Below are 25728 nucleotides of genomic sequence, written 5' to 3' on the forward strand. Positions count from 1 at the left end.
TAAATTTAAACAGCTTAGAAACTCCACTAAATCTTCTGTACAATTTGATTAAAAAAAAACTTTCCTTCACCTCCACCAAAACCCTAAAATTCTGGACAGGTGTCAATACTTTACTTCACCCTGGCACAACTAAGGCACCCACCCCTGCCACTACTACTGAAAACACTCCTGAACAGATAGCGGACTCCTTTAACAACTTCTTTACTGAAGCGATCCTGTCAATTGCTAACTCCCTTCCTCCCGCGGCTTCTCTTTCACCACTCCCCTCCTTTCCAAATCCTCTCCACTTTCCATCTACAACCTGTCTCTACATCTCTCATCTGTACCCTCCAAAAACTCAAACCTTCTACCCCTTCTGCTGACTTATTACCTGCTCAATATCTACAAACTGCAGCCAAAGCAATTGCCTACCCTATCTCTATTCTTATAAACGGAACCATCAATGAAGGCACTATCCCTTCCATCTGGAAGATCTTCCATATTATTCCCCTTTCATAAGGGTGGAACCTCCTCAGAACTTTCAAACTTCCGTCCAATTGCCCTACTTTCTCCCTTAGCTAAAATCATGGAAAAAATGTATTCACCTACAAATGCTCTACCACCTCCTTGTTAATGGACTACTAGCTCCCTCCCAGCATGGATTTCGTCCCTCCCATAGCACTACTACTGCCCTTCTTTCCTTTACTGATCATATAAATAAAAACCGCAACAATAATATCCTCTCTTCTGCTGTCTTTATAGATCTCTCCAAAGCATTTGACATGGTTAATCATCAAATACTCTTGCATCTTCTGAAATCACTCACTTGACACTCTGGCACTACAATGGTTTGTCTTACCTAGACAATCAAACAGGCAGTCCTCTGGGACAACACTCTATCCTCCCCTCCTTCCTGTCTCCCTTGAAGCCCCCCAAGGATCTATCTTGGGTCCCCTCTTATTTTCCATATTTATCAATGATCTTGCTTCTAGCATCCCCCAAGCCGTAACCATTCAGTATGCAGATGACTCCACCTTGGTCTCCTCAGCCTCTAACCCATCTGAACTTCACTCTCTCACCCAAAATGTATTTCAGCTTGTGGAAGAGTGGTTTTTACAGCGATGTCTCCTACTTAACCCTAAAAAAACTAAACTTTTGTTGTTCACACCCACACAAATCTCCATCACTCCACTTCTCCATCATATCTAAAAACGGCACAGTCATATCTCCTGACACAACAACCAAACTGTTAGGTGTTACTATCGATCATTGCCTAAACTATGACACTCGTATTAATACCACTATTAAATCTACTAACAAAAATATCATCTCCCTCTACAAAATCAAGCCTTTCCTTACTCCTTCAGCCAGAATTACCATTGCTCACACCCATCTTATCTCTACTCTCCTGTATGCATCACCTTTATTCACAAACCTTTCTAAAACTAACCTGAACAAATTAACTACCACCTACAATAATATAGCCAGATTTTCTACCGGCTCCCCTTTTTGATCTCACCATTGCCTAAATTTAAAACAACTTTGCTGGCTTGAACTTGATAATCAGCTTTTATCTCAGCAACTTGTAATCACCCAAAAAATCCTTTACTTCCTGAAAAACTCCTATCCTTACCAAACTTATTAGTCCCTATAAAAATCTTTCTAACCTCCGCTCTTCACAAACTTTTAGTATCCATACACAAATCTAATAAAGCAGGTGACTCACTTCTCCTACACAGTGGGGAAAAGTTGGAACCTTCTTCCTAAGGACCTCACTATGATCTCCTCTTCCTCACTCTTCAAAAAGAAGCTCAAGCTTTATCTTACTAACCACTGGCTCTGTCCATGCAGCAACCCAGACTAAAATCTCTCCTCCTTATCACTATTTACTAACCACTGGCCCTGCCCATGCAGCACCCAGACTAAAATCTCTCCTCCTTGTTATCACCATTTACTAATCACTGGCCCTGCCCATGCAGCAACCCAGACTAAAATCTCTCCATGTTATCACTATTTACTAACCACTGGCTCTGTCCATGCAGCAACCCAGACTAAAATCTCTCCTCCTTATCACTATTTACTAACCACTGGCCCTGCCCATGCAGCACCCAGACTAAAATCTCTCCTCCTTATCACTAATTCTCACTTCCTAAGCACATCCTCCTTCTTCTTCTCATTCCTTAGGTCACTTAAAAATCTTACTATGAACTACCTTCTCCAAGCTCCTCTTATTAGATATTACTTCTCCTTTCTACCTTACTTTTTCCAAACCTCTCTGCATTTCTCTCTCCACTTTCCTTGCGACTTTTCTTCCACTATTAGTCCCCTCCCTACTCCTTGTACTTTCCTAAAAATTTGTTGTTTTTTTTTTTTTTTTTTTTTTCTTTCTTTCTTTCTTTTTGCTGTATTGTTGTCGCTTGTAAAACTGTTATCTGTCTTATTGTCTATACATGCCCAAAAACTTTGATTTTGTTTTTAATTGACTATTCTTTGTGGAGCTTTTCTCCCCGGGCCTCTATGGAAAATGGACATGTATCCAGCTAGACTAGCCCAGTCCAACAAATGTTAAATAAAAATAAATATTATTTGGTGGCTCATGTTTCCAGTGCTGCTGAGCTACTATAGTATATAACGTTTGCACAATTCCCACTGTATGTCTGGCTACAATATTGCTTTCATGCAAGCCTTCTGCCAATGCAGCGCACCCAACAAGATGTGGAACTGTTTCCAATCCTGTTTTACAAAACTTGCATTTGTTTTCAACGTGTTCAGTGGACTTTAAACCAACGTGCAAGTAGTCCGCTGTGCTGCAAGTTTTAACCGCTTGTCTTTTTGAGGCTAAATTCAGTTCTACTTGGCCATTCTTGCGTTAGACCCTGATTGACATCGTTCCAGGAGTTTTCTGTACTTGCATCTGTTTATGCATGTCCCACATTTCTTGCTTTCTGTGATCCTTCACCTTTTTTGTTTTTGGCACGTTCAGTTGCTGCATTTTGTCTACTTCTGGTTTTCCATTCTTGATTGATACAGATATGCTTCTGCTAAACTAAGCAGGGAAGTAGTCTTAGAGTTGCTGTCCTTGTGTTTTTAAAACTTTCACTGGGTTTGGATTTTGAGAGGTTATTGAGTATTCTGAGTCTGGTATGCTGCGCGATGCTTCAGTTATGGAACCCACGGATGTCTCTACCTTAGATGGGTCCGGAGCCGCTAAGCAGGCTTCTGAGTGTGTTCAGGCCTACAGAGTTGTATATTAGACCGCAGTCTTCAAAACTAAGGCCAAAATCTAAATCTGTCTAAACCCACGCCTGGGCCACATGTGCAGGCCACTGTGCCTAGAAAACAAAGGGCTGCTGTAACAAGGCATGCTTTGCTCAAAGAGCAAACTCTGCCTGATCATGTTAAAGCAAAACTGTTGGATGCTCCTTTGCAACAGGACCATCCCTTTGGTAATAAGGCTGAAGAAGTTTTAAAGGTGGAAGATAAAGCTAAATCTATGCAAACTCAGATTTACAAGTGTAACCTCCAAGATTTAGTAGGCACTGGCTTAATAAGAACTGGCCCTTTCAGTTCCTTAGAGAGCCACTCTAGTCAAACCCAGATGTTCCAAAGGCTCCAGGTTTCAGTCACTGGAGACTTTCATAACAAAACAATGGGGTGCCTCCATCTCCAATTCTGGGAACAAGGCACCTCCCTATGGTAAACTGTCTCTGACTTCCTTCTACACTTACCTTTTATCTGCTCCCTTGGGGGGGAAACTGGCACTTCATGCAAGAAACTGGCAACTTTTTAACGCAAGACAAATGGGTTTTAAATATAGTATCCCAGGGATTGCTTTCATTTCCACACATTGCCAATCCCAAACGGATGGCCAGACCTTCCCCCAAATCAGTGGGCAGAGGCCCAGAAACAAGTACTGTTCCTCCTGAACATGGGGGGCTATTCATTCAGTGCCAGAAGAGGAAAAGGGACAAGGTTTCTATTGGACGTTTACTGGCACCCAGAAAAAAACCATGGTGTCCAATTCTGAACTTATCTATTCTAAACACATTTCTGGACATTCCAGAATTCAAGATGCTGACTCAACAGTTACTTCTATGCTAAGCAAAGATGCCTGGTTGATAACTCTAGATTTAAGAGGCTTACCTGCATATCCCAGTCAGGGAGTCTTGCAGAAGACACCTTCGCTTCAAAGCAGGCTACTTGCATTACCAGTTCTCAGCACTGCCCTTTGGCTTATCTACTGTGCCCAGGGTCTTCACAAAGTGCCTAGCTCAAGTAATTGCATTTTGCAGGCAAAGAAATATTCAAATATATCCATACCTGGACAATTGTCTAATTCGGGGTAGAAAACAAGTACATTCTTCTAAAGCATCTGACATCTGAAAAGGATTCTAACTTGTCTAGGGTACACCATAAATGAAAAATCACAGCTGGTACTCAAAATTACTTTCCTGGGTGCAAGCTTAAGTGCAACTGACCAGATGGCTTATCTTATGCCAGAAAAGCAAATTTGTTTGGTAACTTCAAACGTATATGGCCACAAAAACCCTGCTATCTGCAAGACTGTCTGCAAGCTTTGGGATTCATGACCTGCATTCTTATAATTCCATATGCAAGACTGCATATGAGAACTTCAGTGGAATTTAATTTTATGGAGTCGTCATTCACAGCTTGAACCATGATTCCCATCATACCTTGCTCTGTGTCTAGAGTTCCTATGGTGGCCAAAGGCCTGCCACCAAAACAAGGGACTGCCATTCACACCACCCCCTGCCACCCAAACCCCAACTACAAACTCATCTGACTATGCATGGGGGGCACTTGGCAGGGAAGTGCATTCAGGGCAAATGGAGCCCAAATCAAATGCACCTTCATATCGGTCAAAAAGAAATGCTAGCTGTACAGAGTGCACTGACAGCCTTCAAGGACTGCTTTCATCCAGGACAATTACTGAGTGACCACCATGGTTATGTGGTACATAAGCAGGGGGCTACACATTCCTACCCCCCTCTGCAGACTAGCCATGGCATTGTGGAACACAGCCTTGAGCTGCCAAGTACAACTACAAGCTGAATTCCTGCCAGGAAAGCAGAATGTTCTGGCAGATGAACTAAGCAGAAATCTCATGTACTCTCACAAGTGGTAACTGCAACCACGGATTTTCAACCTGACATGCAAATGGGGGGAGCCCAGACATGGATGTCTTTTGCCTCACCCCAGAACTACCAGTTGGACAAATTTTGCACAAGAACTCGTCGCAAAAACCTTTTAAGTGGATGCTCTGTCCTTCAGCTGGGGAAAAAACAGTTTATTCCCCCCCTCTGCTTTTGCTCTCCAAAGTTGTATAAAAAGTCACAGGACAAACCAAAAATGATTTTGATTGCTCCAAACTGGCTTCTCCAACACTGGTACAGTGTCCCACATTTCTCCTTGGTACATACCTCGGACACCTTCCTTACCGTCTCAGCAGGAGAACCAATTTCTGCACCCTCTGCTCCAAGCATTGAATCTTGCAGTTTGGCTAATCACTTAAATTCCCTCTTTGCATCCCTCAGCAAACCAGTGATGGGTGTCATTTTGGAGGCCAGAAGACCTAGTACTTGAAAATCTTTTTTATGCTGTCAAATGGAAAGGATTCTGTGCCTGGAATCTATCTCAAGGGATGAGTACAGCAGTGCCCAATTTACCTCAGATTTTGCAGTACTTAACAGATGCTTCACAAGGGCCTGTTCTCTTTTTTTTATTGGGAGAAAAAAAAAATCCATGCCTCAGCCATTTCATCTCATTACAATGCAGACCCCCCCCCTTCTCTCTTACTCTTAAAACAGTAACTGAGGGGCCAAAACTTTGAGACCACCCAGGAGAGCTCCAGCCCCTGCCTGGGACCTTAACTTTTTATTTGAGAAACTCGCTCTACCTCCTTTTGAGCCAGCTGCAACTGCAAACTTAAAATTTCTTTCCTGGTAAACTGCCTTTCTTTTAGCAATCACTTCAGCTAGAAGGATATCTGAATTGCAGGCCCTTATGGCAGTGGAGCCTTTCATCATTTTCATGAGGACATGGTGTCACTCAGGACCAATCCATCCTTCATGCCCAAGGTTGTATCCAGTGTGGCTCTTAATCAGTCCATTCATTTGCCAACTTTGTTTCCCAATCCACAGAACAAGGGAGACCGTATTCTGCATTCATTGTATGTACATAGACAACTTAGATTCTACTTCGGGACTAAATCTCAAAAAAACTGAACTGCTGGTAGCATTTGCTGCAGGGGCAGAGGGGAAGGCTGTTTCAAAGCAAACAATTTCTAAATTAAGCCGTTGTATTAATTTCTGTTATAAGCACCATGGAAAACCTATTCCCCAGTGATCTGATCTCATTCCACCAGGGCTGCATCTACTTCAACTCGGATGTGTTCCTACCAGGGATATTCTAGAAGCTGATACATGGAGTTCAGTTCATACTTTCACCAAGCATTACCACGTACCAATTTTCTCTAAATCCAGGGCTGGCTTTGCCACTGCTGTTTTGCAGGGCCTTCTAGCTGGTCCTAATGCTGTATAAATCAATCCTCCCAACCTTGACTTTGGGAATCTACCCAAATGTAATGACTGCAACAGTGAAACACTATGAACATAGTACAGTTGTGTACACTTATCATAAATGTAGATGTTGGTATTCACTGTTGCAGTTCTGGTTACCCTCCCTCCAGCCCCCTGTTTTTTCTATATACCTCTTCTTTCTTTTACTATGCTAGTCGGCTGCATGTCTTATACTCCTGATTAGCTGACATCATGGAAGCAGGGACAGCAACCGATGCAGGACCCAAGACTTTGTTAATCAGGCCGACTGAGGGCAACCTGCCAACAGATTACCCACATGTAATGACTGCAATGGTGAATACACTCAGCATCTACATTTATGTGAAGTGTACACAACTGTACTTTCATCAGCCTGTCCGTGGTGCCTTTCCCAGCCAATATCCATGGCTTTCTCCCTCCAGTCCACCAGCAGCCTTTCTGAATCAAAGGTGGACAAAAGATTGTGGAATTGCATCTCTGGCATGGAAGGAACCTGACATGGTGGAGTCTATCCCCAAGTGCCCTGATGCCTTCTGACTAGCAGCTTTATTCTAAGGGGTCCCTAGTTGATGCCATGGTGATTGCAGTGGCTACCAAGAAAGAGCTCACTCAGAGCTCTACAGTCCATCCACTGGACAGAGAATCTCTGCCTGCCTGTAGATAGTTTTGGGAAGTGGGTTTACACTTTAGCCATGTTTGCCATGCGTGCGCTGAACTACATGGCACATGTGATGAGACTTCAGTGGGACCTAGTAGGTGGTCGCAAAGTCTGCCCCAGGATCCATGTCTGTGAAGGTTTTCTCCCATATGGCCACCCTAACTTCCATTTCTAACACCTCTGAAGCTCTTGTAGTATGCTACTGAAGGTGCCTGTAGAGCAGCCAGTAGAGGTGTTGCACCTGGCTCAGACTCTGTGCATTCTCTGTGCCCTTCAGGGTGTCTTCCCATCTTTCTCGCTCGGGGAATTTGTAAGACTTTGCCATCAGGGTCTGCTTCTCAACCCCACCACGATCCTTTTTCCTGGAATTGGCGATGGGGGGGGGGGGTGACTATGGTTCCAGAAGTCTTGGGGGTATTCCCAAGATGCTTGGAACTCCTTCCCCCAGAGGCAGAGGGGGTATAACAGATACGATTTTCTCAGCAGAGGGGGTCCGAGGAACCAGGTGTGTCCAGATTTTTTTGCTGGACAGACCTGCGCAGCATCTCTGAAGGGTTGTCAGACTCTGGAGGCAGTGGGGGGGCGTCTCTCTCTACACCCAACAGACTGGGAGTCTGTTGCAGATTGGGTGCTGCAAATCCTATCCAGGGGATACTCAATCCCCTTTATGTTCCACCCAAACATTTCCCAGACATCCCACCTGTGTGCAACTGGAGGAAGCGGCAGTGGACATCTCCAAGCTGCTCAAAACTGCTTTTTGTTCAGCCCCCCCCAAAATCATTCCAGATCAGGCATCTGTTCTGGATTGTTTTGGTGCCAAAAACGGAGACTTGACTCATTCTGGATGTTTCAACCCTAAATCTGTTGGGTTTCGAAGACAAAATTCAAGATGGTCACTCTACGATCCTTTCTGCCCTTCCTGCAGAGAAATGACTGTGCCTGGACCTTCAGGATGGTACTATCACATCAAAATGGATGTGCTCTTAGCCCCCCCCCCCCCACCACCAGAAGAGAAGGAACCTATCATTACCAGTTCAGAGCGCTACACTTTGGTGTCTCTGCCACTTCCAGGGTGTCCACCAAAGTGGTGGCTGCTCACCTGCAGCTACAGGGGTTCCTGGTCTTCCCCTACCTGGGTGATTAGCTCCTTTCCGCTCCCTCCAGGCATAGACTTTCAAGCCAGGGATCTTCTCCAGACCACCCATTAGCTGGGCATAACCATAAATCTCAAGTCCCTATTGGATCCATTTCAAGTTTATTTCATTGAAGCTCTGTTAGACTCCACTCAGAGCAAACTCCGGATACACTTCAATTCCTCTGACAGTGTGTTGTACATTGTTTACACCTAGTATTCCACTGCGGAGTCTGTTTATACATTGGGGTCCATGGTGACATTATCACCCTGATCCCCACTGCTCGTTCACATATTGAGGGTTCTCCAATGGACCCCGCTAGATCTGTTATCTCATCCGCTTAGTCTCAGGCCTGCAGAGTGGCTTCAATCCTTGACTTTTTTTTCTGTGCCCCTGTTTATCTTTCCTGTACCTGTGACCACGGATGCCTTCTTACTGGGATGTGGGGCACTGCAGGGGAAGAACAGTCAGACGTGTGGTCTCTCTCTCTTAGAGACCCCTGTGCATATTAACATCCTGGAGATGAGGGTGGTTCTCTTGGCATTCCAAACTCTTCATGCCCATCTTCCCCAAGGGGTGATTGCTATCCAGACAGACCCGTCTAGTACATCAACGGGCAGAGGGAACCAGGTCTTATCCCCTTTTTTTTCATGAAGCCATGAGATTGTGGGAGTGGGTGATCTTCACTGGCCTTTTTTTGTAGCCTCCCGCATTCTGGGAAGTCAAGCATTGATGGACAGGCTCAGCAGGTCCTACTTTGAAGCCTTACGAATGCTCTCTGAATCCTTCAGTAGCGGAACAGTGGGGGGTGACCCTTGCTGCGAATTTAGTCTCTCCTTCCAACGCAAAGTACAGTGAGTATTTTCACTCTGAACCCTCGTCAGTGGGGAGTCCCCCCCCCCCCCCCCAAAACCCTAGTTTCATGCTTGGCCCTACAATTTCTTGTATGCTTATCCCCACTTCCTCTGATTTATGAAATTCATACAGAAGGCTTGATGGCTGGGGAGCTTGGGGAGACCAGAATGGGGCAAAGATCATCACCAAGTTTGGTTCCCCTCTTTTTGATCTCATGCAGTGTCCTTGGACCTCATCTCACATCCCTTGGGGATCCCACACCCAGATCTAGTCAGTATGAAGCTTACAGCTTGGCTGCTCCATTTCCAGTGGTAGCTAGGACTCCCGGTCTTCTCTGGTCAAGATTTTAGTAACTGCTCACATAACTTCCACTAGGAAGGCTTATACCAGTAAGTGGAAATGTTTGAGTGTCTCAGCATAATTTGGACCCTTTCCCTGCTATTTTTGGAGTTTCTGGGGGATATTCATCAGAGTGCCGGTATTTCTGCAGCTAAGGTTCAGCTGGCAGCTGTTTTCATATAGCTTCCTCCAAGCTTTGTAAAGCCTCTTTGAAAGGTATCTTTGTACTTCGGCCTCCTAGTTAACGACCCTACACCCCCTTGGGATCTTACTCTAGTCCTACAAGCCTTGGTGTCGTCTTTGGAACCAGCAGCTAGTGGATTTATAATTTAATATCTTGCAAGACTGCTTTTCTTGTTTTTACCTCTGAGTATTGGAGATTCATGCCTTTTTCTGTCAAGCCCCCTTGTATAGTGTTTCATAAAGACTGTTTCCTTATGGATGAAGCTGTCCTAACATTAACCAGGTCATCAGTCTTACTATTTTCTTTCTGAACTTACAGAACGACTTGCGAGAGTTGAATTTATATATCCAAATTGGAAGCCATGCACTCTCCAGCCAAGAGTGGAATAGCTGGTCAAGAGGCAAAGGTAAACACTTCATGCACCACACCACATGGAATACACAGCCCTCTAGAACACATACCAGCAGTTCCTTTACATAAAAACACAAACTGCACACCCACCTTCGTGGAGGCTCTCAATAAAAATCTGCCCAAACAGCAGAGACCTCCAAGGCAGACCGGCTCTACCACAACAGCGCAATGCTAATCACGAGAGAGACAACTCTCCTAAACAGTGTGCCACTCAACCAAAGCCTCTAAGGCAAAACAGCATGTCAAACACAATAGTCATAGGTGATTCAGTAGTGAGGCATACGGATGTCCCACTCACTAGGTTGAATAAGGAGAAAGTAACAGTTGCCTGTCTGCCACTAGAATCCACCACATAATGCATGCATTTGGGTCCCTCAACAGGAACAAGTATGACTCCTTGTACATGTGTGTCTAAGTGACATGAGATGTACCTCCCTGGAATACATTGAAAAGAGACGCTGAGCTCTTGCATCGTGTAACCCAGGTGGGTATGACCCTAGCCCTGAGAAGCATTCTACCATCACCCAGGAGGGTAAAACAGTGTAAGCAGAAGTGATTGATTTCAACAATTTGCTATGTTAGTCATTCTCAGGGGATCCAGTATCTGCCTGGGATGACATGATTGACAGACCTTGATGCTTTGCCAGAGCTGTCCTGCATCTGTCACCCCTGGGTACTGGCAAAGGCTCTTGCACCACTGTAGTGCTCTCATAGGCTGTGTTCCAAAGACCAAATTACCACTGTAACCGGTACAAACAAATGCAATCTGAGGGTCATACTGCTAAACTCTGTCTAAATCTCAAAATGCACTTGCTCAAAGCACTCCTTTAAATTGGAGGACATCGACATTTGTGCTGTAAGAGACCTGGTTCAAGGCAGCAGAGAGCACCCCTACACTACCAGGCTAGAACTCATTCCACACCTTTCAGCTCCAGAACTTGGACTGAAGTTCCAAAGGCAGTGGCTTCCATATAAAGTATGTGCAGACCTCCAGACTGGTAGCCAACATAGCGCATCTGAGATGCTTCACATGCAGCTAACATTGGGTAAGGCAGCGATTTTCAGTTCTTAGCCTGGTATGTCCCCAACCATGTCCAAAGACTCGCACTCCGTGTTCCTAAGCACCCTGAAGAATATTCAGGCCCAACTTAACACTCCTATTGGGCGACTTCAACTACCCTTCCAGTAACTGGGAATACTTCTTGTGTACCAATACACTTGCCCATAGTTTCCTGGAATTCATAAATTCCAATCCCCTGGACCAGCTCTTTCTTATCCCCACTAGAGGTAGCAACATCCTTGCTCTGGTCATTACTGACATGGGTGACAGTTACTCAACACCAGTAGTATACTCCTCCCTCGTTGGATCTGACCAATATACTGGATCCGACCAAAGCTAACTTTGGGCTCCTAAAAACAGAGGTGGGTTACTTCACTGCACCCATGCAAATGGTGATCGGTTACATGACCACCGAATCGTACACCGATGTACTGTACGAACACTTGCACAAATGCATGGATCTTGCCATACTCAATAGAACTAAGATGCTCCTTTGCCAAAAAAAAAAAAGGTGGGGGGGAGCCAATTTGGTGGTCCCCTGCCATAAACCTATCTCTACAACAAAAGGAAGAAGCTGATGTGGAATAAGGGAAAATCCCAAGACTGGAAAAACTGAATCGGCATCAACAAAGTTTTGAGATCACTCATTAAATCCTCTAAAGCCAACTATGAAGACGGAATTGCAGCAGATGGTAAAGACCACCACAAGGCCTTTTAATAGTTGTGTAAAGAATCTCCACAACAATACCCAGATTTGCCTTGAGCTACTGCGCAATGGTACGTTTTATACCGAGCCAACAGATATTGCCAATATACTGGCTGGCAAATTCTGCCAACTTCACCCCTTTCTCCCCCTAAGGGACCAGTTAGAGTAGCAGTAGATTGCCAGGCACCTAGTGTTACTGCTGCACAGGTTAACGGCACTGTCCCAGGCCAAGAATACAGCTTGTATGGGACCTGACAATATCCCTGGCTGTGTTCTACATTCGAGTGAGCTGGCACCTGACTTGTGCACCTTGTTCAATCACAGCCTCACCTCAGGCTTTGTCCCTACCAAATGGCACACGTAAGTATCCCTCTCCACAAAGGTGCGACTGCAGACCCTGGGAACTGTTGCCCCATTAGCCTGACTAGTTTGATATGTAAAGGGGGGTGGGAGGGTGGCTTAATGGCCAAGGTGTTTGCCTTAGAAACACAAGGTGCAGGGTTTGAGTCTCGCAAGGGATAATTGGCTAGGCTTAAAATGTCTCGCAAGGGCAGTTAGCTTGGCACTAAAACTATGAACTAAGCTATGGAATGCATTATCATAGACCTAATAAACAAGGATGTAGGTAATCTCGACTCTGGATCCCACAATTTGGTTTTGTGAAGGGTATGTCATGCCTGCTCAACATGGTTGACTTCTTTGAGTTAGTCGCCAGAGCTGTGGATGTAGGCAAAGTGGTTCACAACAGCCAACCTTGATCTGGCCAAGGCCTTTGATGCCATTCCCCACTCAGGAATCATGGAAACTCGGTAAGCTAGGAATCAACCCCTATATCACTAGGTTGGTTGCAAAGTGGCTCATAGGTAGAACCCACAACGTGAAGGTAGCTGACTGCCGATCAGTCACAAGTGGAGTACCACAGGGTTCATTCCTGGTCCTCTCCTGTTTGGTATCTACTTCTCTGAAGTCCAGGCCAACACAAATGGACTCTGGCTGACAAAGTTTGCAGACTATTGCAAGTTGGGAGCTATTAACTCCCCAAGTGATAACGTCCTACAGAAAGGCCTCACTGAGACAAACTGGTGGTGAGAACTATGGCCTTAAGCTCAATAACAAAAAATGTTATCCCCTTTGGGAAAAACCCGGTTCCCATTAATTACCACATTGATGGTAGTCCACTGAAAATGGAAGGTGACGTAAGATCTGGCAACACAGATTAATGGCAACCTCACTTTTGACCACCACATTGCACTGTGGTCAGTCCTATGTGGCATATCTCATTACCAAGGGTTTTGCGTCCAGGAAGAAAGAGGTAGTCTATCTTCTCCTCCCTCATTAGGCCAATCATTGAATACAATGCCCCATCATGTATCTCACTAAACACCTGCATCAACTGGAGAGGCTGCAAAAAGTCCCTCTGAGGATCATAGGCCTTGCCCTATATGGAAAGACTAAAACTCCCAACTATTCTGTCTTGTATTGCCTACTGGAGGCTATCTCTGCTTGACTTACAAAGCCATATCCGACGCAGCTCTGTTAGAAATGCTACGTCTGAAGACATCCCAGTCCCACCGCACCACACTTTCCAGAGAACTCTCCCTTCTTGCCACAATCAACAAAATGCTGGAGGGGATAGGTTTATAACCCAGACTGCCCATGCTGTGGAATTGACTTCCCATACATGTCAAGTAGAGCACCTCACTGGTCCTAAACAGAAATCTTGACTGGATGGGAAATTCACTCTACGGATCACTCCAGTGGCTTTACTAGACAGAGGCACTGGGAGCTAAGGTTGGGTGGCACCATGCTGGGTAATCCTATGGGCTAGGCTTGTAAAGGCTCCAGGGCCATTAGCCTGGTACACACCTATGAACAAGGGAGAACAAATTGCATTTGCTTGATATAGGCAATTGTGTTTCTATTTGCAAAGAAATTCCTTTTGTAAATCTGATCAGCTTTTTGTTTTTTCCAAGCCTTTCCTAGGGAAATGCGTCCAACGTAACTATTTATCATTGGATCTCTGTGCACAGCTCTGACTTGTACAGCCAAAGAATAATCTTCTCCAGGTCCAGTCAAGGTGCATTCTACCAGGTCCATGGCTACTTCTGCCTTTTGGTCTAGGGTTTCTTTGGATGACATTTGCTCTGCAGCTACTTGGGCATCATTGTACATGTTTATTTCTCATTGCAAGTTGGATCTCCTGTTCATAGGTTCATACTAGGCTATCTGCCCGAGGGCATTTACAAGCCTAGCCCATAGTTTTGTGGCTTACGCCACCCCTTTAGTATGGGGAACTAGACCCATTATTTTGCTGTGCCTCTGTCGAGCAGTGACACTGAGGTAATCCCTGGGGTATATCTGCGATCTCCCATCCATTGGTCAAGATTTCTCTTGAACAAGGCCAGCGAGGTGCTCTGCCTCACATATACCGGGATTTTGTTCCACAGCATAGGGAGTCTTTGGGTGATGAATCTATCCCTCCAGCACGTCCTTTTAATAGCTGTGTCGAAGTCTCCCGCCCTTGTGGCTCTGATGGATCTAGATTTTTTGAGGTGAAGCATATTCATCAAATCTGGGTTTGACATGGCCTTGTATGTTAGGCAAGAGTCACCTCTGAGCAAGCGGTAAGCGACTGAATAGAGCTGGAGTTCTTTCAGTCGGGCAGCATAGGACAGATGTTTGAGACCCTTTATCCTTTTGGTGAGGAACTTTTGTGGCCTCTCCAGCTGCTGCAAGTGTCGGGTCAGATACATTCCGAATGGGGCATTGTACTCAATCATTGGTCTGATGAGTGATGAGTATAGGGAGACTATGACCTCCCTTGATCTAGATGAGAATCCCTTCATAAGGTGGGCAGTGTAGAAGGTCTTCCTAACTACTTTAGCTACATAGGTGTCGAATGACAGACCACTATCAACCTGGGTCCCCAGGTCCCTGATAACTTCTGTGCTCAGTGGATTGCCACCTATTTGGTAGCTAGGGGTAACCTTGTTTTTCCCGAAGGGTATGACTATGCATTTTTTGGCATTTTAACTTTAGGCCATGGCTCTGGCACCAGTTATCAGTTTGTGAGACCCTTCTGAAGGATATCTGTCAGATGTGTTTTCTACTATGGCGCCCAGTTTGCAGTCATCTGCAAACTGTCAGCCATAACCCTCCTGTGTTTGCTTGTACTTCGGAAAAGTAGATGCCAAACAAGACTGGGCCCTGTGGTACACCACTTGTGACAGGCTTCGAGTCTGACATGGCGCCAGCAACTCTGACCCTGTGGGTTCTGTCACTCAGCCAGTTTGCAACCCATCTTGTGATGTATGGGTTAACATTTAAGCTGATGAGTTTTTCAATGATACCAGAGTGGGGTATTGTATCGAAGGCCTTCGCCAGATCGAGGTAGGCTGTATGGACTGCCTTTCCCTCATCAATGGCTTTGGTGACTGTTACGAAAAAGTCAACCAAGTTTAGAAGGCATGATCTGCCTTTGACAAAGCCAAACTGGGATGGATCCAAAGTCTGCAAATTCCCTATGTCTTTATTTATGAGGTCCATTATGATCCTCTCCATGGCTTTGCAGATAAGGCTTGTCAAGCTAATGGGCTGGTAATTTCCAGGGTCAGTGGAGGCACCGCCTTTGTGAAGTGGGACCACAGTTGCAGTGCGCCACTCCCTGGGTACGTATCCAGAGGTAAGACTGATTAAACAGCTGTCCTAGCTGTGGGTTTAATTCCTCGTGGAGTTCGTGGAGCACACAGCCGGGGACACCATCGGGTCCAATGGATGCTGTGTGTTTTGCTTTGGAGAGCAGTTCTCACTTGGGCGTTGGAGATGTTTGGGGGGCTGCAATCGCTTGGTATAGATATCTCTCCTTTTGGGGTTTGCACTGAACCTGTCAGCCAGTATGTTGGCAATGTCTGTAGGATCAGTAATCTTCACATCATTTTGAACTAGTTCTGAGCATATCTGGGAGTTTCTTCACGGGTTTCTAACATAGCTAAAGAAGGCCCTTATGATTGTCTTTGGAGTCTTTAGCTATTTTTCTCTCAAAATTTGCTTTGGATGATTTTATGAGAGCTCTTAGTTTTTTACTTGTAGTGATCAAGGGTGTCTTACCTTTTAAGGATTTTGCTCTATCTTGTAGCAGCTTCCTCCTTTTGTTGTAGAGTTTGTTTATGGCTGGGGTCCACCAGACTGGACGCTTGCCTTTGGTACAAAGAGTCTTTGTTTTGCTTGGGATTGCCTTATCCATGCAGTCCTGCAGGTGCTGGTAGAAGGCATTTGTGATTCAGCGGCTTGAGTACTGTTTTCCGCCGGCTCGGGGGCCTTAAAGGAGGCCACACTAGTCTTTAGAAGTGTGAAGTCTGCTTTCGAGAAGTTCTTTACTGTGGTCTTTTTTATTTCAGGTGGGGGTGGGATGAGGACCTCCAGCGAGATTAGTTTGTGATCTGATCTCACCAGTGAGGGGTATACTTCCGGTGTTGAACATTGTGCTCCCATGTTCGTGATGATGAGATCAAGTATGTTTTCTCCTCTTGTGGGGATGGTGACTAGTTGTTCCATGGCATTTGAGTTTATGAATTCCAGGAACTTTTGGGCTAGGGTGTTTGGGCTTGAGTAGTGTTCCCAGTCTATATTAGGGTAATTGAAGTCACCTAGTATGATGGTATTTGGTGATACATTTATCCCCTCTAGTGTTTTCAGGAAGGCCATGTGAGGTTCCTGAGTTTGTGAGGGTGGCCTGTAACATGCTACAATTTGCAGAGCAGTCTTGCCTATGGTTAATTGCACCCGGATGGTCTCCGATGCATCGTGCGTTGCCACCAGTCTTGAGGTGTGGGTGTCCTTGATGAATATGGATACCCCCCCCCTCCTTTCTTGGTATTGTCCGGATTTTGGGGCCGGAACGCATGATATGAGGTAAAACCTGATAGTGCTGGGGTGCTCTCAGGAGCCTTGAACCAGGTTTCTGTCCCAGCACAGACATCGATGTTCTCCATACTGAGAAGGGCCTCGAGTGCGTGCATTTTGAGATTTAGACTTCTGGCATTGAGCAACATTACCCTTAGTTTTTTTCCTTTTTTGTCTTCTAGGGTGGTAGGTTTAGAATTTGAGCCTTGCCTAAAAAAGGCACTATGGGGGTGGCAAGAGCCTTTGCCAATATCTGGAATCCCAGGGTTGACAGGTGCAAGCCGTCCCTTGCGAAGCAGCGTGGCTTGTCCAGCATGTCATCCCAGGCAGACAGACATTGGATCCCCTTTGAATGACACCAGAGTTTAAGCCAATTGTTAAAGCTGATCATCTTATCTCTGTATTGTGGCATCATTCTTGGTGAAGGTAGGATACTGCTCAAGGTCAGGGTCATACCTGCCTGGGCTACATAATCAGAGAGCTCCTCAATGTCTCTTTTCATGTAGTCCAAGGAGGTACGTCTCGGGTCGTTTACACCAGTGGACAATGACAGAGTCGTATTTGTACCTGCTGTTGAGAGACCTGAGTGCTTGCGTTATGTGGCGGATTCTAGCGCCCGACAGGCAGCTTACTGTGACCTTCTCCTTACTCAGTCTGGTGAGCGGGACGTCAGTGTGTCTGACTATGGAGTCACCAATGACTAGTGTGTCTGGCATTGTGTTTGGCCTTAAGGGCTGTGACTGTTTGACACTCTGACTGTGAGGTCTATGTGTTGCAGGTGTTGTGTTCTGAGGTGGTGGTTGTTTGGGTGTCTGCTTTGGTGGCCTCTGCTGTTTTGGTAGATTTTTGATCAGAGCCTCAGAGTATGTTTTTGTGTGTTTGTGTATGATTTGAGGTTGTGATGGTACTATGTGAGACTGGCTCTATAGTGTGTGCGGTAACCTTCTCCTGACTGGTCTTGCCAGTCCTATGTTGAGAGAGCTCAGCCTCCAGTTTGGCCATATAGTTGCATCTCTCGCATGTATTTGTGTTTTGTGGGAGGAGGAGAGGGTTGTCTGTGTACATGAGGCAATTGTAACATTGCCTCAATATTCCCAGGTTCACCAGCTGAGCAGGAGAGGACACTAGCAACTGATCCCTCGACATGCTAGAAGGACTAGACAAAAAAACTTTAAAAGAGATTCCGGGGGACGTGGGTGACCGAGAAATGGGGGTTTGCCTTTTTGGGGTGCTATCTATAAGAGTGCCATATCAAGGTAATAAGTACTGTAGGAGCAAGTGCTAGGTTTAACAGATAGTCTACTTGGAGTCAAGTAGAGATCTTTTTAGTTATAGGATACGCTGATTAGATCAGTAGTATAGTTCGAGGAAGGTAGTTTTAAGGGAAAATTTGAAGAGTGGACTTTAGGTAGGCCGAATAGTTTAAACCTGCTTAACCGGCGCCGCCCTAGTGTGAAACAGTGGCAACTCCGCGCTAAATCGCGCTAATTTGCGCTAAAGCGCCCTTTATAGCAGGGGGCTGGAAAAGACAGGAAATGACCCAAAATGGCCAATAGACTACAAGTTACTGCCTTTAAACCACTCCTCTAAGGACAAACAGGCAGCTCAGTACTCCCCACTCTCACTGGTGAGTAAAGAAACTTCCCCCTGACCAAACAAGGAAAATGGAGAGGCAGGGCATCTTTTGGCTCCGCCATGCTCCAGAATATCTTTCCAGGAGGACCTTCCAGGGTCTTTTGGTAGGTGGGGGAGTCTGTCCCACAGGTTGGATATCAGATGAAAAGAACAACCTCAGATGTTATGTACGTCTCTTGTTCCGTCTGAGTTGTTGCTATTCATTTGTCTTCAGCCATCCCTCTCTTTCCCCGTGTCTTATGTGGGCTGTGTGGTAGAACTGGATGCAAGAGGCATATCACCTATTCTAGTAAATCTTTGTCTTGCTTATAATGCTTTCAGGGTACTACTGCCAGAGTGTTGGGCACTTGATTGGATCGGGGTGCTACTGTTGGCAGCAAACTTGGGAGAGGAGGGAGATGGGGGGAATTATGGGTAGAGTTGGAGCTATATTCCCACAGGTTGAAGACAATTGAAAAGTAGTCTGTTGGAACTTTATGGTGAGTACTTAATTTTTTTTTTCTTTACTTTAATGTACCAGATGAGGTCTGTTTCATGTAATTCAGAGTATCTGTCCAACCATAATGTTCTGTAAAGTCTGTCTTTGGCACATCTTGATTGCTGAGTAGCCACGTTTTGGCTCTTCTGCATTGTTTTTGGAGATTTAATTTTTCACTGCTTGGGATTCTTCTGTCGTTTTAAATTTGAACTAAATTGCCGAGCTTGATAGCTTAGTACCGCACATTTAGTTTGTGAGGAACTCTGCTGTAGCTTAATACCCTCTGCTGACTTTCTGCATCTTGAGGAAACTTGCGTTGTTCATCAAGTTGAGCAGATTTTTCTTTAGCTTCAGGTTCTAGTGGCTGAATAAATTATGTAAAGTTCGGTAGTGCTGGGACTAGGTTCATGGTTTTATTCTTTTCCGTAACTTCTTGGTGTATTCCAGAACTGGGTACAAGTGCTGTAGAATGCAGCTAGAGTAGCTTGCAAAATGTTGCAAGAGTAGTGTACTCCCCCCAAAGAAGTGGGTGCATTAAAGAGAGATTTTAAAATGTTGATGCAGTGTGCAGCATTTCTAAGTAAAGTTTTGAATGATTTTACAACTTTGCCTTCATCATGGAATGATCGCTTTGCATGTCTTGGGAGTGTTTAAACTTCAGTGTGTGCGGCTGAGCCGAGCTCTGTGCACCCGACAGGCCTCCACTTGTGTTTCTAAATTTCCATTTTGAACCTCATCTGTTTTACATTTCAGATGCAGATGTGAGCTCCGAGGAGTCTGCCTCAACTGGGGAGGAGCAAGAAAACGAAACTCCTGCTGCTGCACCTTCTGAAACTGAGAAATCTAAATCGAAAGAGGAGGAGGAGGGGGACGAAGAGGAGGAGGAGGCTGAAGAGAAGGAGAAAGAGAAGGAGAAGGAAAAGGAGAAAGAGAAGGAGAAAAAAGAGAAGAAAAAGAAGAAAAGCGATACAGAAACAGCCCCCGAGGAGAAGAAAGAGTAAGCATGTTAAACTGGTTCTGAAACGTTGTAATAAGGGTGACAATAGTCTGGTCCATATTGACTAGCTTTATTTCATGGTTTTATTTATCCATCCTGTAAGATTAAGCCCGGTAGGCTAGTAGTTTCTCTTCAAGGAAGCTTTTTCATTACTGCTAGGGGAAACTTGACCAGGACATCTGAGAATTACCCTCTACTGTCTTTGATAGGTGATGTGGAATCTTAAATTTATCTGGGTGATCACCAACTTATGCAGATGGGACTTTGGTTTAATGTCTCATCCAACAGCTGTACTTGTGAGTGTAAACCCACCCCACCTTTCTGCTGCACTGCAGTGCTGGCAATCAAAACTACCTGATATGAAAACTTGTCTTCTACGTCAACGGTAAGTGTGTGCTACCTGTTGCACCACTGACTAAGTGTCTTGCAAAACGCCATGTCTTGTTTTGCTGACTTATTTTACATGGTATCACCGGTCCAGTTTGTGGAGCATACTGGGTGAAGTATATGGAAATAGTTTTAGATATCCTGAAATCTAACTGAACAAAGTTAGATAATCCACAGTGTGCGTGCTTTCACAATTGTCAACATTGCTTCATCAGACATTATGAGGATGAAGCAATGACCACTGCGAAAGTCCTAGCTGTATGCGTAAAGAATATGGCTGCTGTGTGGGGGTAGTGAAATGTAGATCTGGTTGTAGGATTGTCCCTTGCATGATTCTGTCACTTGTCAGGTGTGCAGAGAAGACTGCTAAAATTGCAGTATCCACAGTGTGGAAGTTTAGTTGTTTCTGATAATTTGCCAGTGAAACTTTGAAAAGTGTTTAGCGTAAAGTATGATTTAACAGTAAAAGCCGGTCGTTTTGCAACAAAATAAAGCAAGATGCACGTTACCATGCTAATGTGGAAATACTCCTACAGTTAATAAATTGCAAACCAAAGCACTTGTGGCTGCTTTAACAGAGCAGACTTAAACTTTGGTGGTTTGTGATAGAAGCTAAAGTTTTGCGAGTAGGTATGGAGGAAGGTAATGGTCCCTAGGTAGGTGAATTTTGCTTTGTGTAGACGTTGGAGGGTTAAGCTTTTTTGTAAAGCAGCATGGTTTGGTAAGGTGGTATTGAACGCAGGCTGCCTGCTGTTCTCCAAACGCCTTTATTGAATTATCATTTGTGACCTACTCTAACTTAAATTTATATAAAAGTAATCTGACATAAACATTAACACAACATATGTTGCTGTCATACAATGTGCAGTATTACATTATTCAATTCCTACCTTTTGCTTTTTTAAACATCTTTAGTAAGCTATCACTTGGTACATAGTCATACATTTTATCTAAATAATACAAACCGCACCAACAATCAGTCGCTCCATTTTACATCCGACTGTATGGACACTCCAGATGCAAACATTCCACCACTTGTAATCTTCCTTTCTCACTTAACATTACATAGCTCATTTAAGTCCTGCTGCATTTTAGACCTTCCTCTTTTGTATGTATTCCCATTTTTTTCAAGATCTCAATTCGTTTTTTTTTTTCCTTCACAACTTCTGTTGCTTTAGATTTTGATTTCCATTTTCTAGTAATTGCTTTTTTAGAAACTGCCATTATTGGACACAGCAAGGCCTTACCATGTCTAGGCAATTTTGAGTTTTATATCCTGGCTGAGAAAATGTATCTCCCTCGTCAGACCAATCTGCCCAACTGGCATCTGACAATCCTTCAAGTCCACCAGCTCACCGCCCTGCCAGAAAATGTTCCAGCTCCTTTTTTCTTCCCCTTCACACTGCCAACATTTACTGTCTGCGTGAGGAAACATTCTTGAGTCTACTTGGGGCATAAAACTGTAAACATTTCCAGGCAAAAATCCTAAATATTCTAGATTTTGTTGCATGTTTTGGCGATGTGCATATATCCCCCATTATTTATGAATTGCTTATCCAGTCCCTTCCCAATCCTTTCTAACCTCCAATTCTTGGTTGTGATGCAATGTTTTATATGCTCTACTAACTTCTTTTATAGTGGCAGCTTCTCTTCTAGATTGGTTAAAACTCTACCAGTGTTGGTCTTTCGTTAGGACCCCCTTATTTTTTTATTTGCCTATACACTCGTATCAATCCCTGATGGGGAATGCATTCTCTTAACCTACAGAGTAAATTCTTTGCATCTTTCCCTGTCTAATTACTTGCTTTCCAGTGTCTTGGTTCTTTTGCCAATTTTCTCCAATGAATTCTGGCCCCCTACTGTCTATATCCCAAACTGCAGTCATCGTTATCAGCAGAATCTTTCTCCATTCCCATGTTTAGTTCTTGGAATACTTTCTGCTACTTTATGGATATTTTCTGCATGATTATTCTCCTTTTAAAGGCCTGCATACAAAATCCTAGTCTCCTATTGAGCTTCTCCCATGTTTCATCCCTTTTCATGTTGAATTAGTTTTCTACTTGTGTTATGTATAGGAGTATTAACTATTTAACTCTGAAATACCCCTTCAAATTGGGTAATCCCAACCTGCTATGTTCTACTGTTGTCACCCCTCCCCCCCGATAGTCCTTCAGCTCCATTAATTCCTACCCACAACTTCTCTGATTTAAAAATTATACCTGGCACCTGTGTACAAGACTAAAGGGACTAAAAATGTTTTAACTGCTTGTATTTAGTTTACTAGTCGTATAGTAAAGCTTTCATTTTCTTAATTTTTGTAGTATTAGTCCCTTTCCACGTATCATAGCTGCCACACTAGTCATTTTTAATCTGTACTCTGAAATATTTCACTTTGTCGTGTCCGTGTCCCCATAAGTATGGGTATTCCTGAACCAGTTCGTGTATGGGTATGTAATTTACCGCTAGGACTGTGGTGGTGGTGCTGCTGTTGTAGTCTCACAGTAAGACGTTGTCCTGTTCGGTTCTCGGCTAGAGCGTCTTGTGTGTGGAGACATGTGTGAATGGGCGTACCTTCGTTTAAGGTTGTGTCAGAGCTGGCAACTCGGCATGTAAAAATCTACTACCAGTCATTAGTGGCCCGGAGTTCCACTGTGGCGACCCCTAACCAGGAAAATCCGAAAGACACAACAACTTCTGTTGTATCCTGTAAAGATCTAAAACCCTCAATGTTTCACAACACTAATTTTGTTTTCTTTTTGTCAGTTACAAAATAACTGCAAATATCTGCTTTTCTTGGCTGTCATACCAGTTATAGTATTGAGTTTGAGTCCCTTGTTTTCTTTGCCAATGGTTCTGAATATAATACAAATAATAAGGGGAAAGCGGGCACCTCTGCCTTGTAATCATCAGGAAAGACCCATTCCACTTCCAATTTTTGCTTCAAATCCCTCATATTTCCCTATGTAACATAACTTTTTTTTTTTTTTTTTAATCGACGGTCTGTTCGTGTCAAATGTTTGCCTCCCCTCCACAAAACCACATAGATTCATCTCAGTTTTGGCATTACTTTTGCCATTGTGGCCATTATAGACATGAACACTTTGATAATCCTGGTTTACTATTGAAATGGGCCTGTATGAAGCTGAATCTGTTGGATCCTTACTCTCTAGGCATTATAGCTGACACTGCTTTCTTCCAGGACAGTGGTGGTACTTTAAAATATGGTTAAAACTGTCCAGATCTTTCAGTTTCTTCTAGTTTCCACAGGAATGCAATCTCTTCCTGGGGGGCTTTTAGGTAGGCTGGTTATACACAAGTCTTTCTCATCTCCTCCTGCCTTAACTTGAGCATCATCTACCTCTAGCAGTGGCATATTTAATTCTTCCATAAACATTTCCATTTTTTTTCTTCTACTTTAAAGAGACTGTCATATAATTTCCTAAACATTTCCAATTCCTCTACAGGATCTCGTTAACTTCTTCGTTATAGGCTCCCTAAGTTTGGCGACTGCCCTTTCTTCTTTCTGTTGCCTGAGCTGTTGTGCTAAACGTTTTTTTTGTGCTGTATTGTTTGCAAAAATAGTTGCTTAGCAATCTTTATAAACTTGTGTATTTTTCAGGTAATCCTTTGTCTAGCATTCTGCAGTTGATCTCTTGTTCGTGTGATTTCCCCCTATTCTGCAACGCTTTAACATCTCAGTCCCTCTAAATTCTTTATTTCCACCCTGTTTTTAAAACTCTTCCTAGCCAGATTTTTCAGAAGAAATTTCTGATTTCTAATAGCTCTGTAATCTCTACCACCCACTACTTAAATTCCTCTTATTTCAACAGATAGGTAAGAGAGCGGCAATGTTTCATTATTTCATTACCCAGTGTTTTTATTTTAGCTTATTGGCGCATGATCTGAAATAGTTGTGCATCAAGACCTTCAGTTAAATGCACATATTCCTCTGAAATGTAGATATTTGTCTAGCCTAGAACTGTTTATATCTTGGGAGAATATGTAAATGTACTCCAAATTCACAACTTCAAAACTCTAGCCTCATTTGTAGCTTCCTTCTGGGTCCTGCAGACATGCTTTCACTGCTGCAAATCAAATTCTAGTCACCACCCAGAAGTAATGGTCCTAGCTGAAAACCATTTTTCCCAGAATTTTCCCAAGCTCCACTATAGTTCTAGATGGGAATGTAAATACATGGGTTGTGTTTAGCTGTGAAGCCTTTTGCATTTAAAGACCTTTAAGAAAGCATAATTGTATTAAAGCTGCTATTCCCACCTTTTATGTAAAACCTTTTTTGTTAAATGTCTAGTTCCAGCTATTGTGCTACATGTGTACAATGTTAGGCAGGTTGAACTTTTTATACAGTTTTATAATTTGACCCTGTCTTGTGTTTAATTTTTTTTTTTTTTTTTGAAAGCCCTCAATACTAACACACAAAACTCTACACCTTCAGATATTAGTTACCCTCCTAATAAGAACAAAAGTCTAACGGGTACACTCTAACTTGAGTTAAGGTAAAATAAATGTCATCCATATAGAGTCTTGTGGTACAGCCGGTTTCTACCAATTGCTGATCTTTATAGCTCTCCAGCTGAGAAGCGTCTGTGCGTCTGTGTCTGTCCCTACAAGAACCAAACTAATGCACCTTTTCTGTTTCTGCAGGGGGGTTCTGCCCCCACACCCCATTCCATAAATTAATCTACCAGCTGCAAATTCACACTACAGTGGATAAAAATTAGACTTCAGTGGGAGAATAGGAAATTTACTTTTTTCTGCTGTACTGCCACCTTGGAGCTGGCATGTTTAATTTAGGGGGGCTTGGCAGAGCCCCCACATAGGGGTGCAGGGCCCCTGCAGAAATGTAGAAAGTGTTGGGTGGTGTTTATAGGTGGAGAGGATGTTTACATTTGTATTGCAGTTTTCATTGTTGTGGGGGGATGAAACTGTTGCTGTTCTGGGTATTCAGTGTAATGAAAATTAAACGTTCTCAAGTAGACTGTGGTGGTCTACACAACATCAAAAAATTGTAACTGTGTGCTTCATAACATTGAAAAGTGCATTTCTCTCTAACATTTAACAAGCTTTATATCCACTGTATACATGCGCACTATTTATATAGTGTGTGTGTGTGTGTGTGTGTGTGTGTGTGTGTGTGTGTGTGTGTATATACAGTGGATATAAAGTGTATGCACCTTTAACATGCGAGGTTTTTGTGATATAAAAAAGTGAGATCGCAATAAATTCCAAACTTTTCCCACCTTTTAATGTGACCTATAAACCTGTACAATTCAGTTGAACAAAAATTTTTTACGGGGGAAAAATTATAAATATGCAACCAGCTTCTTGTACATTGAAGTGTGCACTCTAAATACTTTGAAGCACCTTTTTAGTTTAAGTACAACATTCAGTCTTTGGTAGGAGTCTTA

The 25728-nt window shown here is 43.8% G+C and overlaps 1 protein-coding gene across 1 annotated transcript in view; it reads left to right on the forward strand.

Moving 5' to 3' along the window:
* HP1BP3 (heterochromatin protein 1 binding protein 3) overlaps positions 1–25728 on the forward strand; it is a 290037-nt gene that overhangs the window by 30678 nt on the left and 233631 nt on the right. The window contains exon 3 of the mRNA XM_044063174.1: positions 19672–19915. Coding sequence (XP_043919109.1) covers positions 19672–19915 — 244 coding nt within the window. The remainder of the gene's footprint in view (positions 1–19671; positions 19916–25728) is intronic.

This window comes from Protopterus annectens, chromosome 2.part1 (assembly GCF_019279795.1).
Source record: "Protopterus annectens isolate FY-2018-M chromosome 2.part1, PAN1.0, whole genome shotgun sequence".
NCBI lineage: Eukaryota > Metazoa > Chordata > Ceratodontiformes > Protopteridae > Protopterus > Protopterus annectens.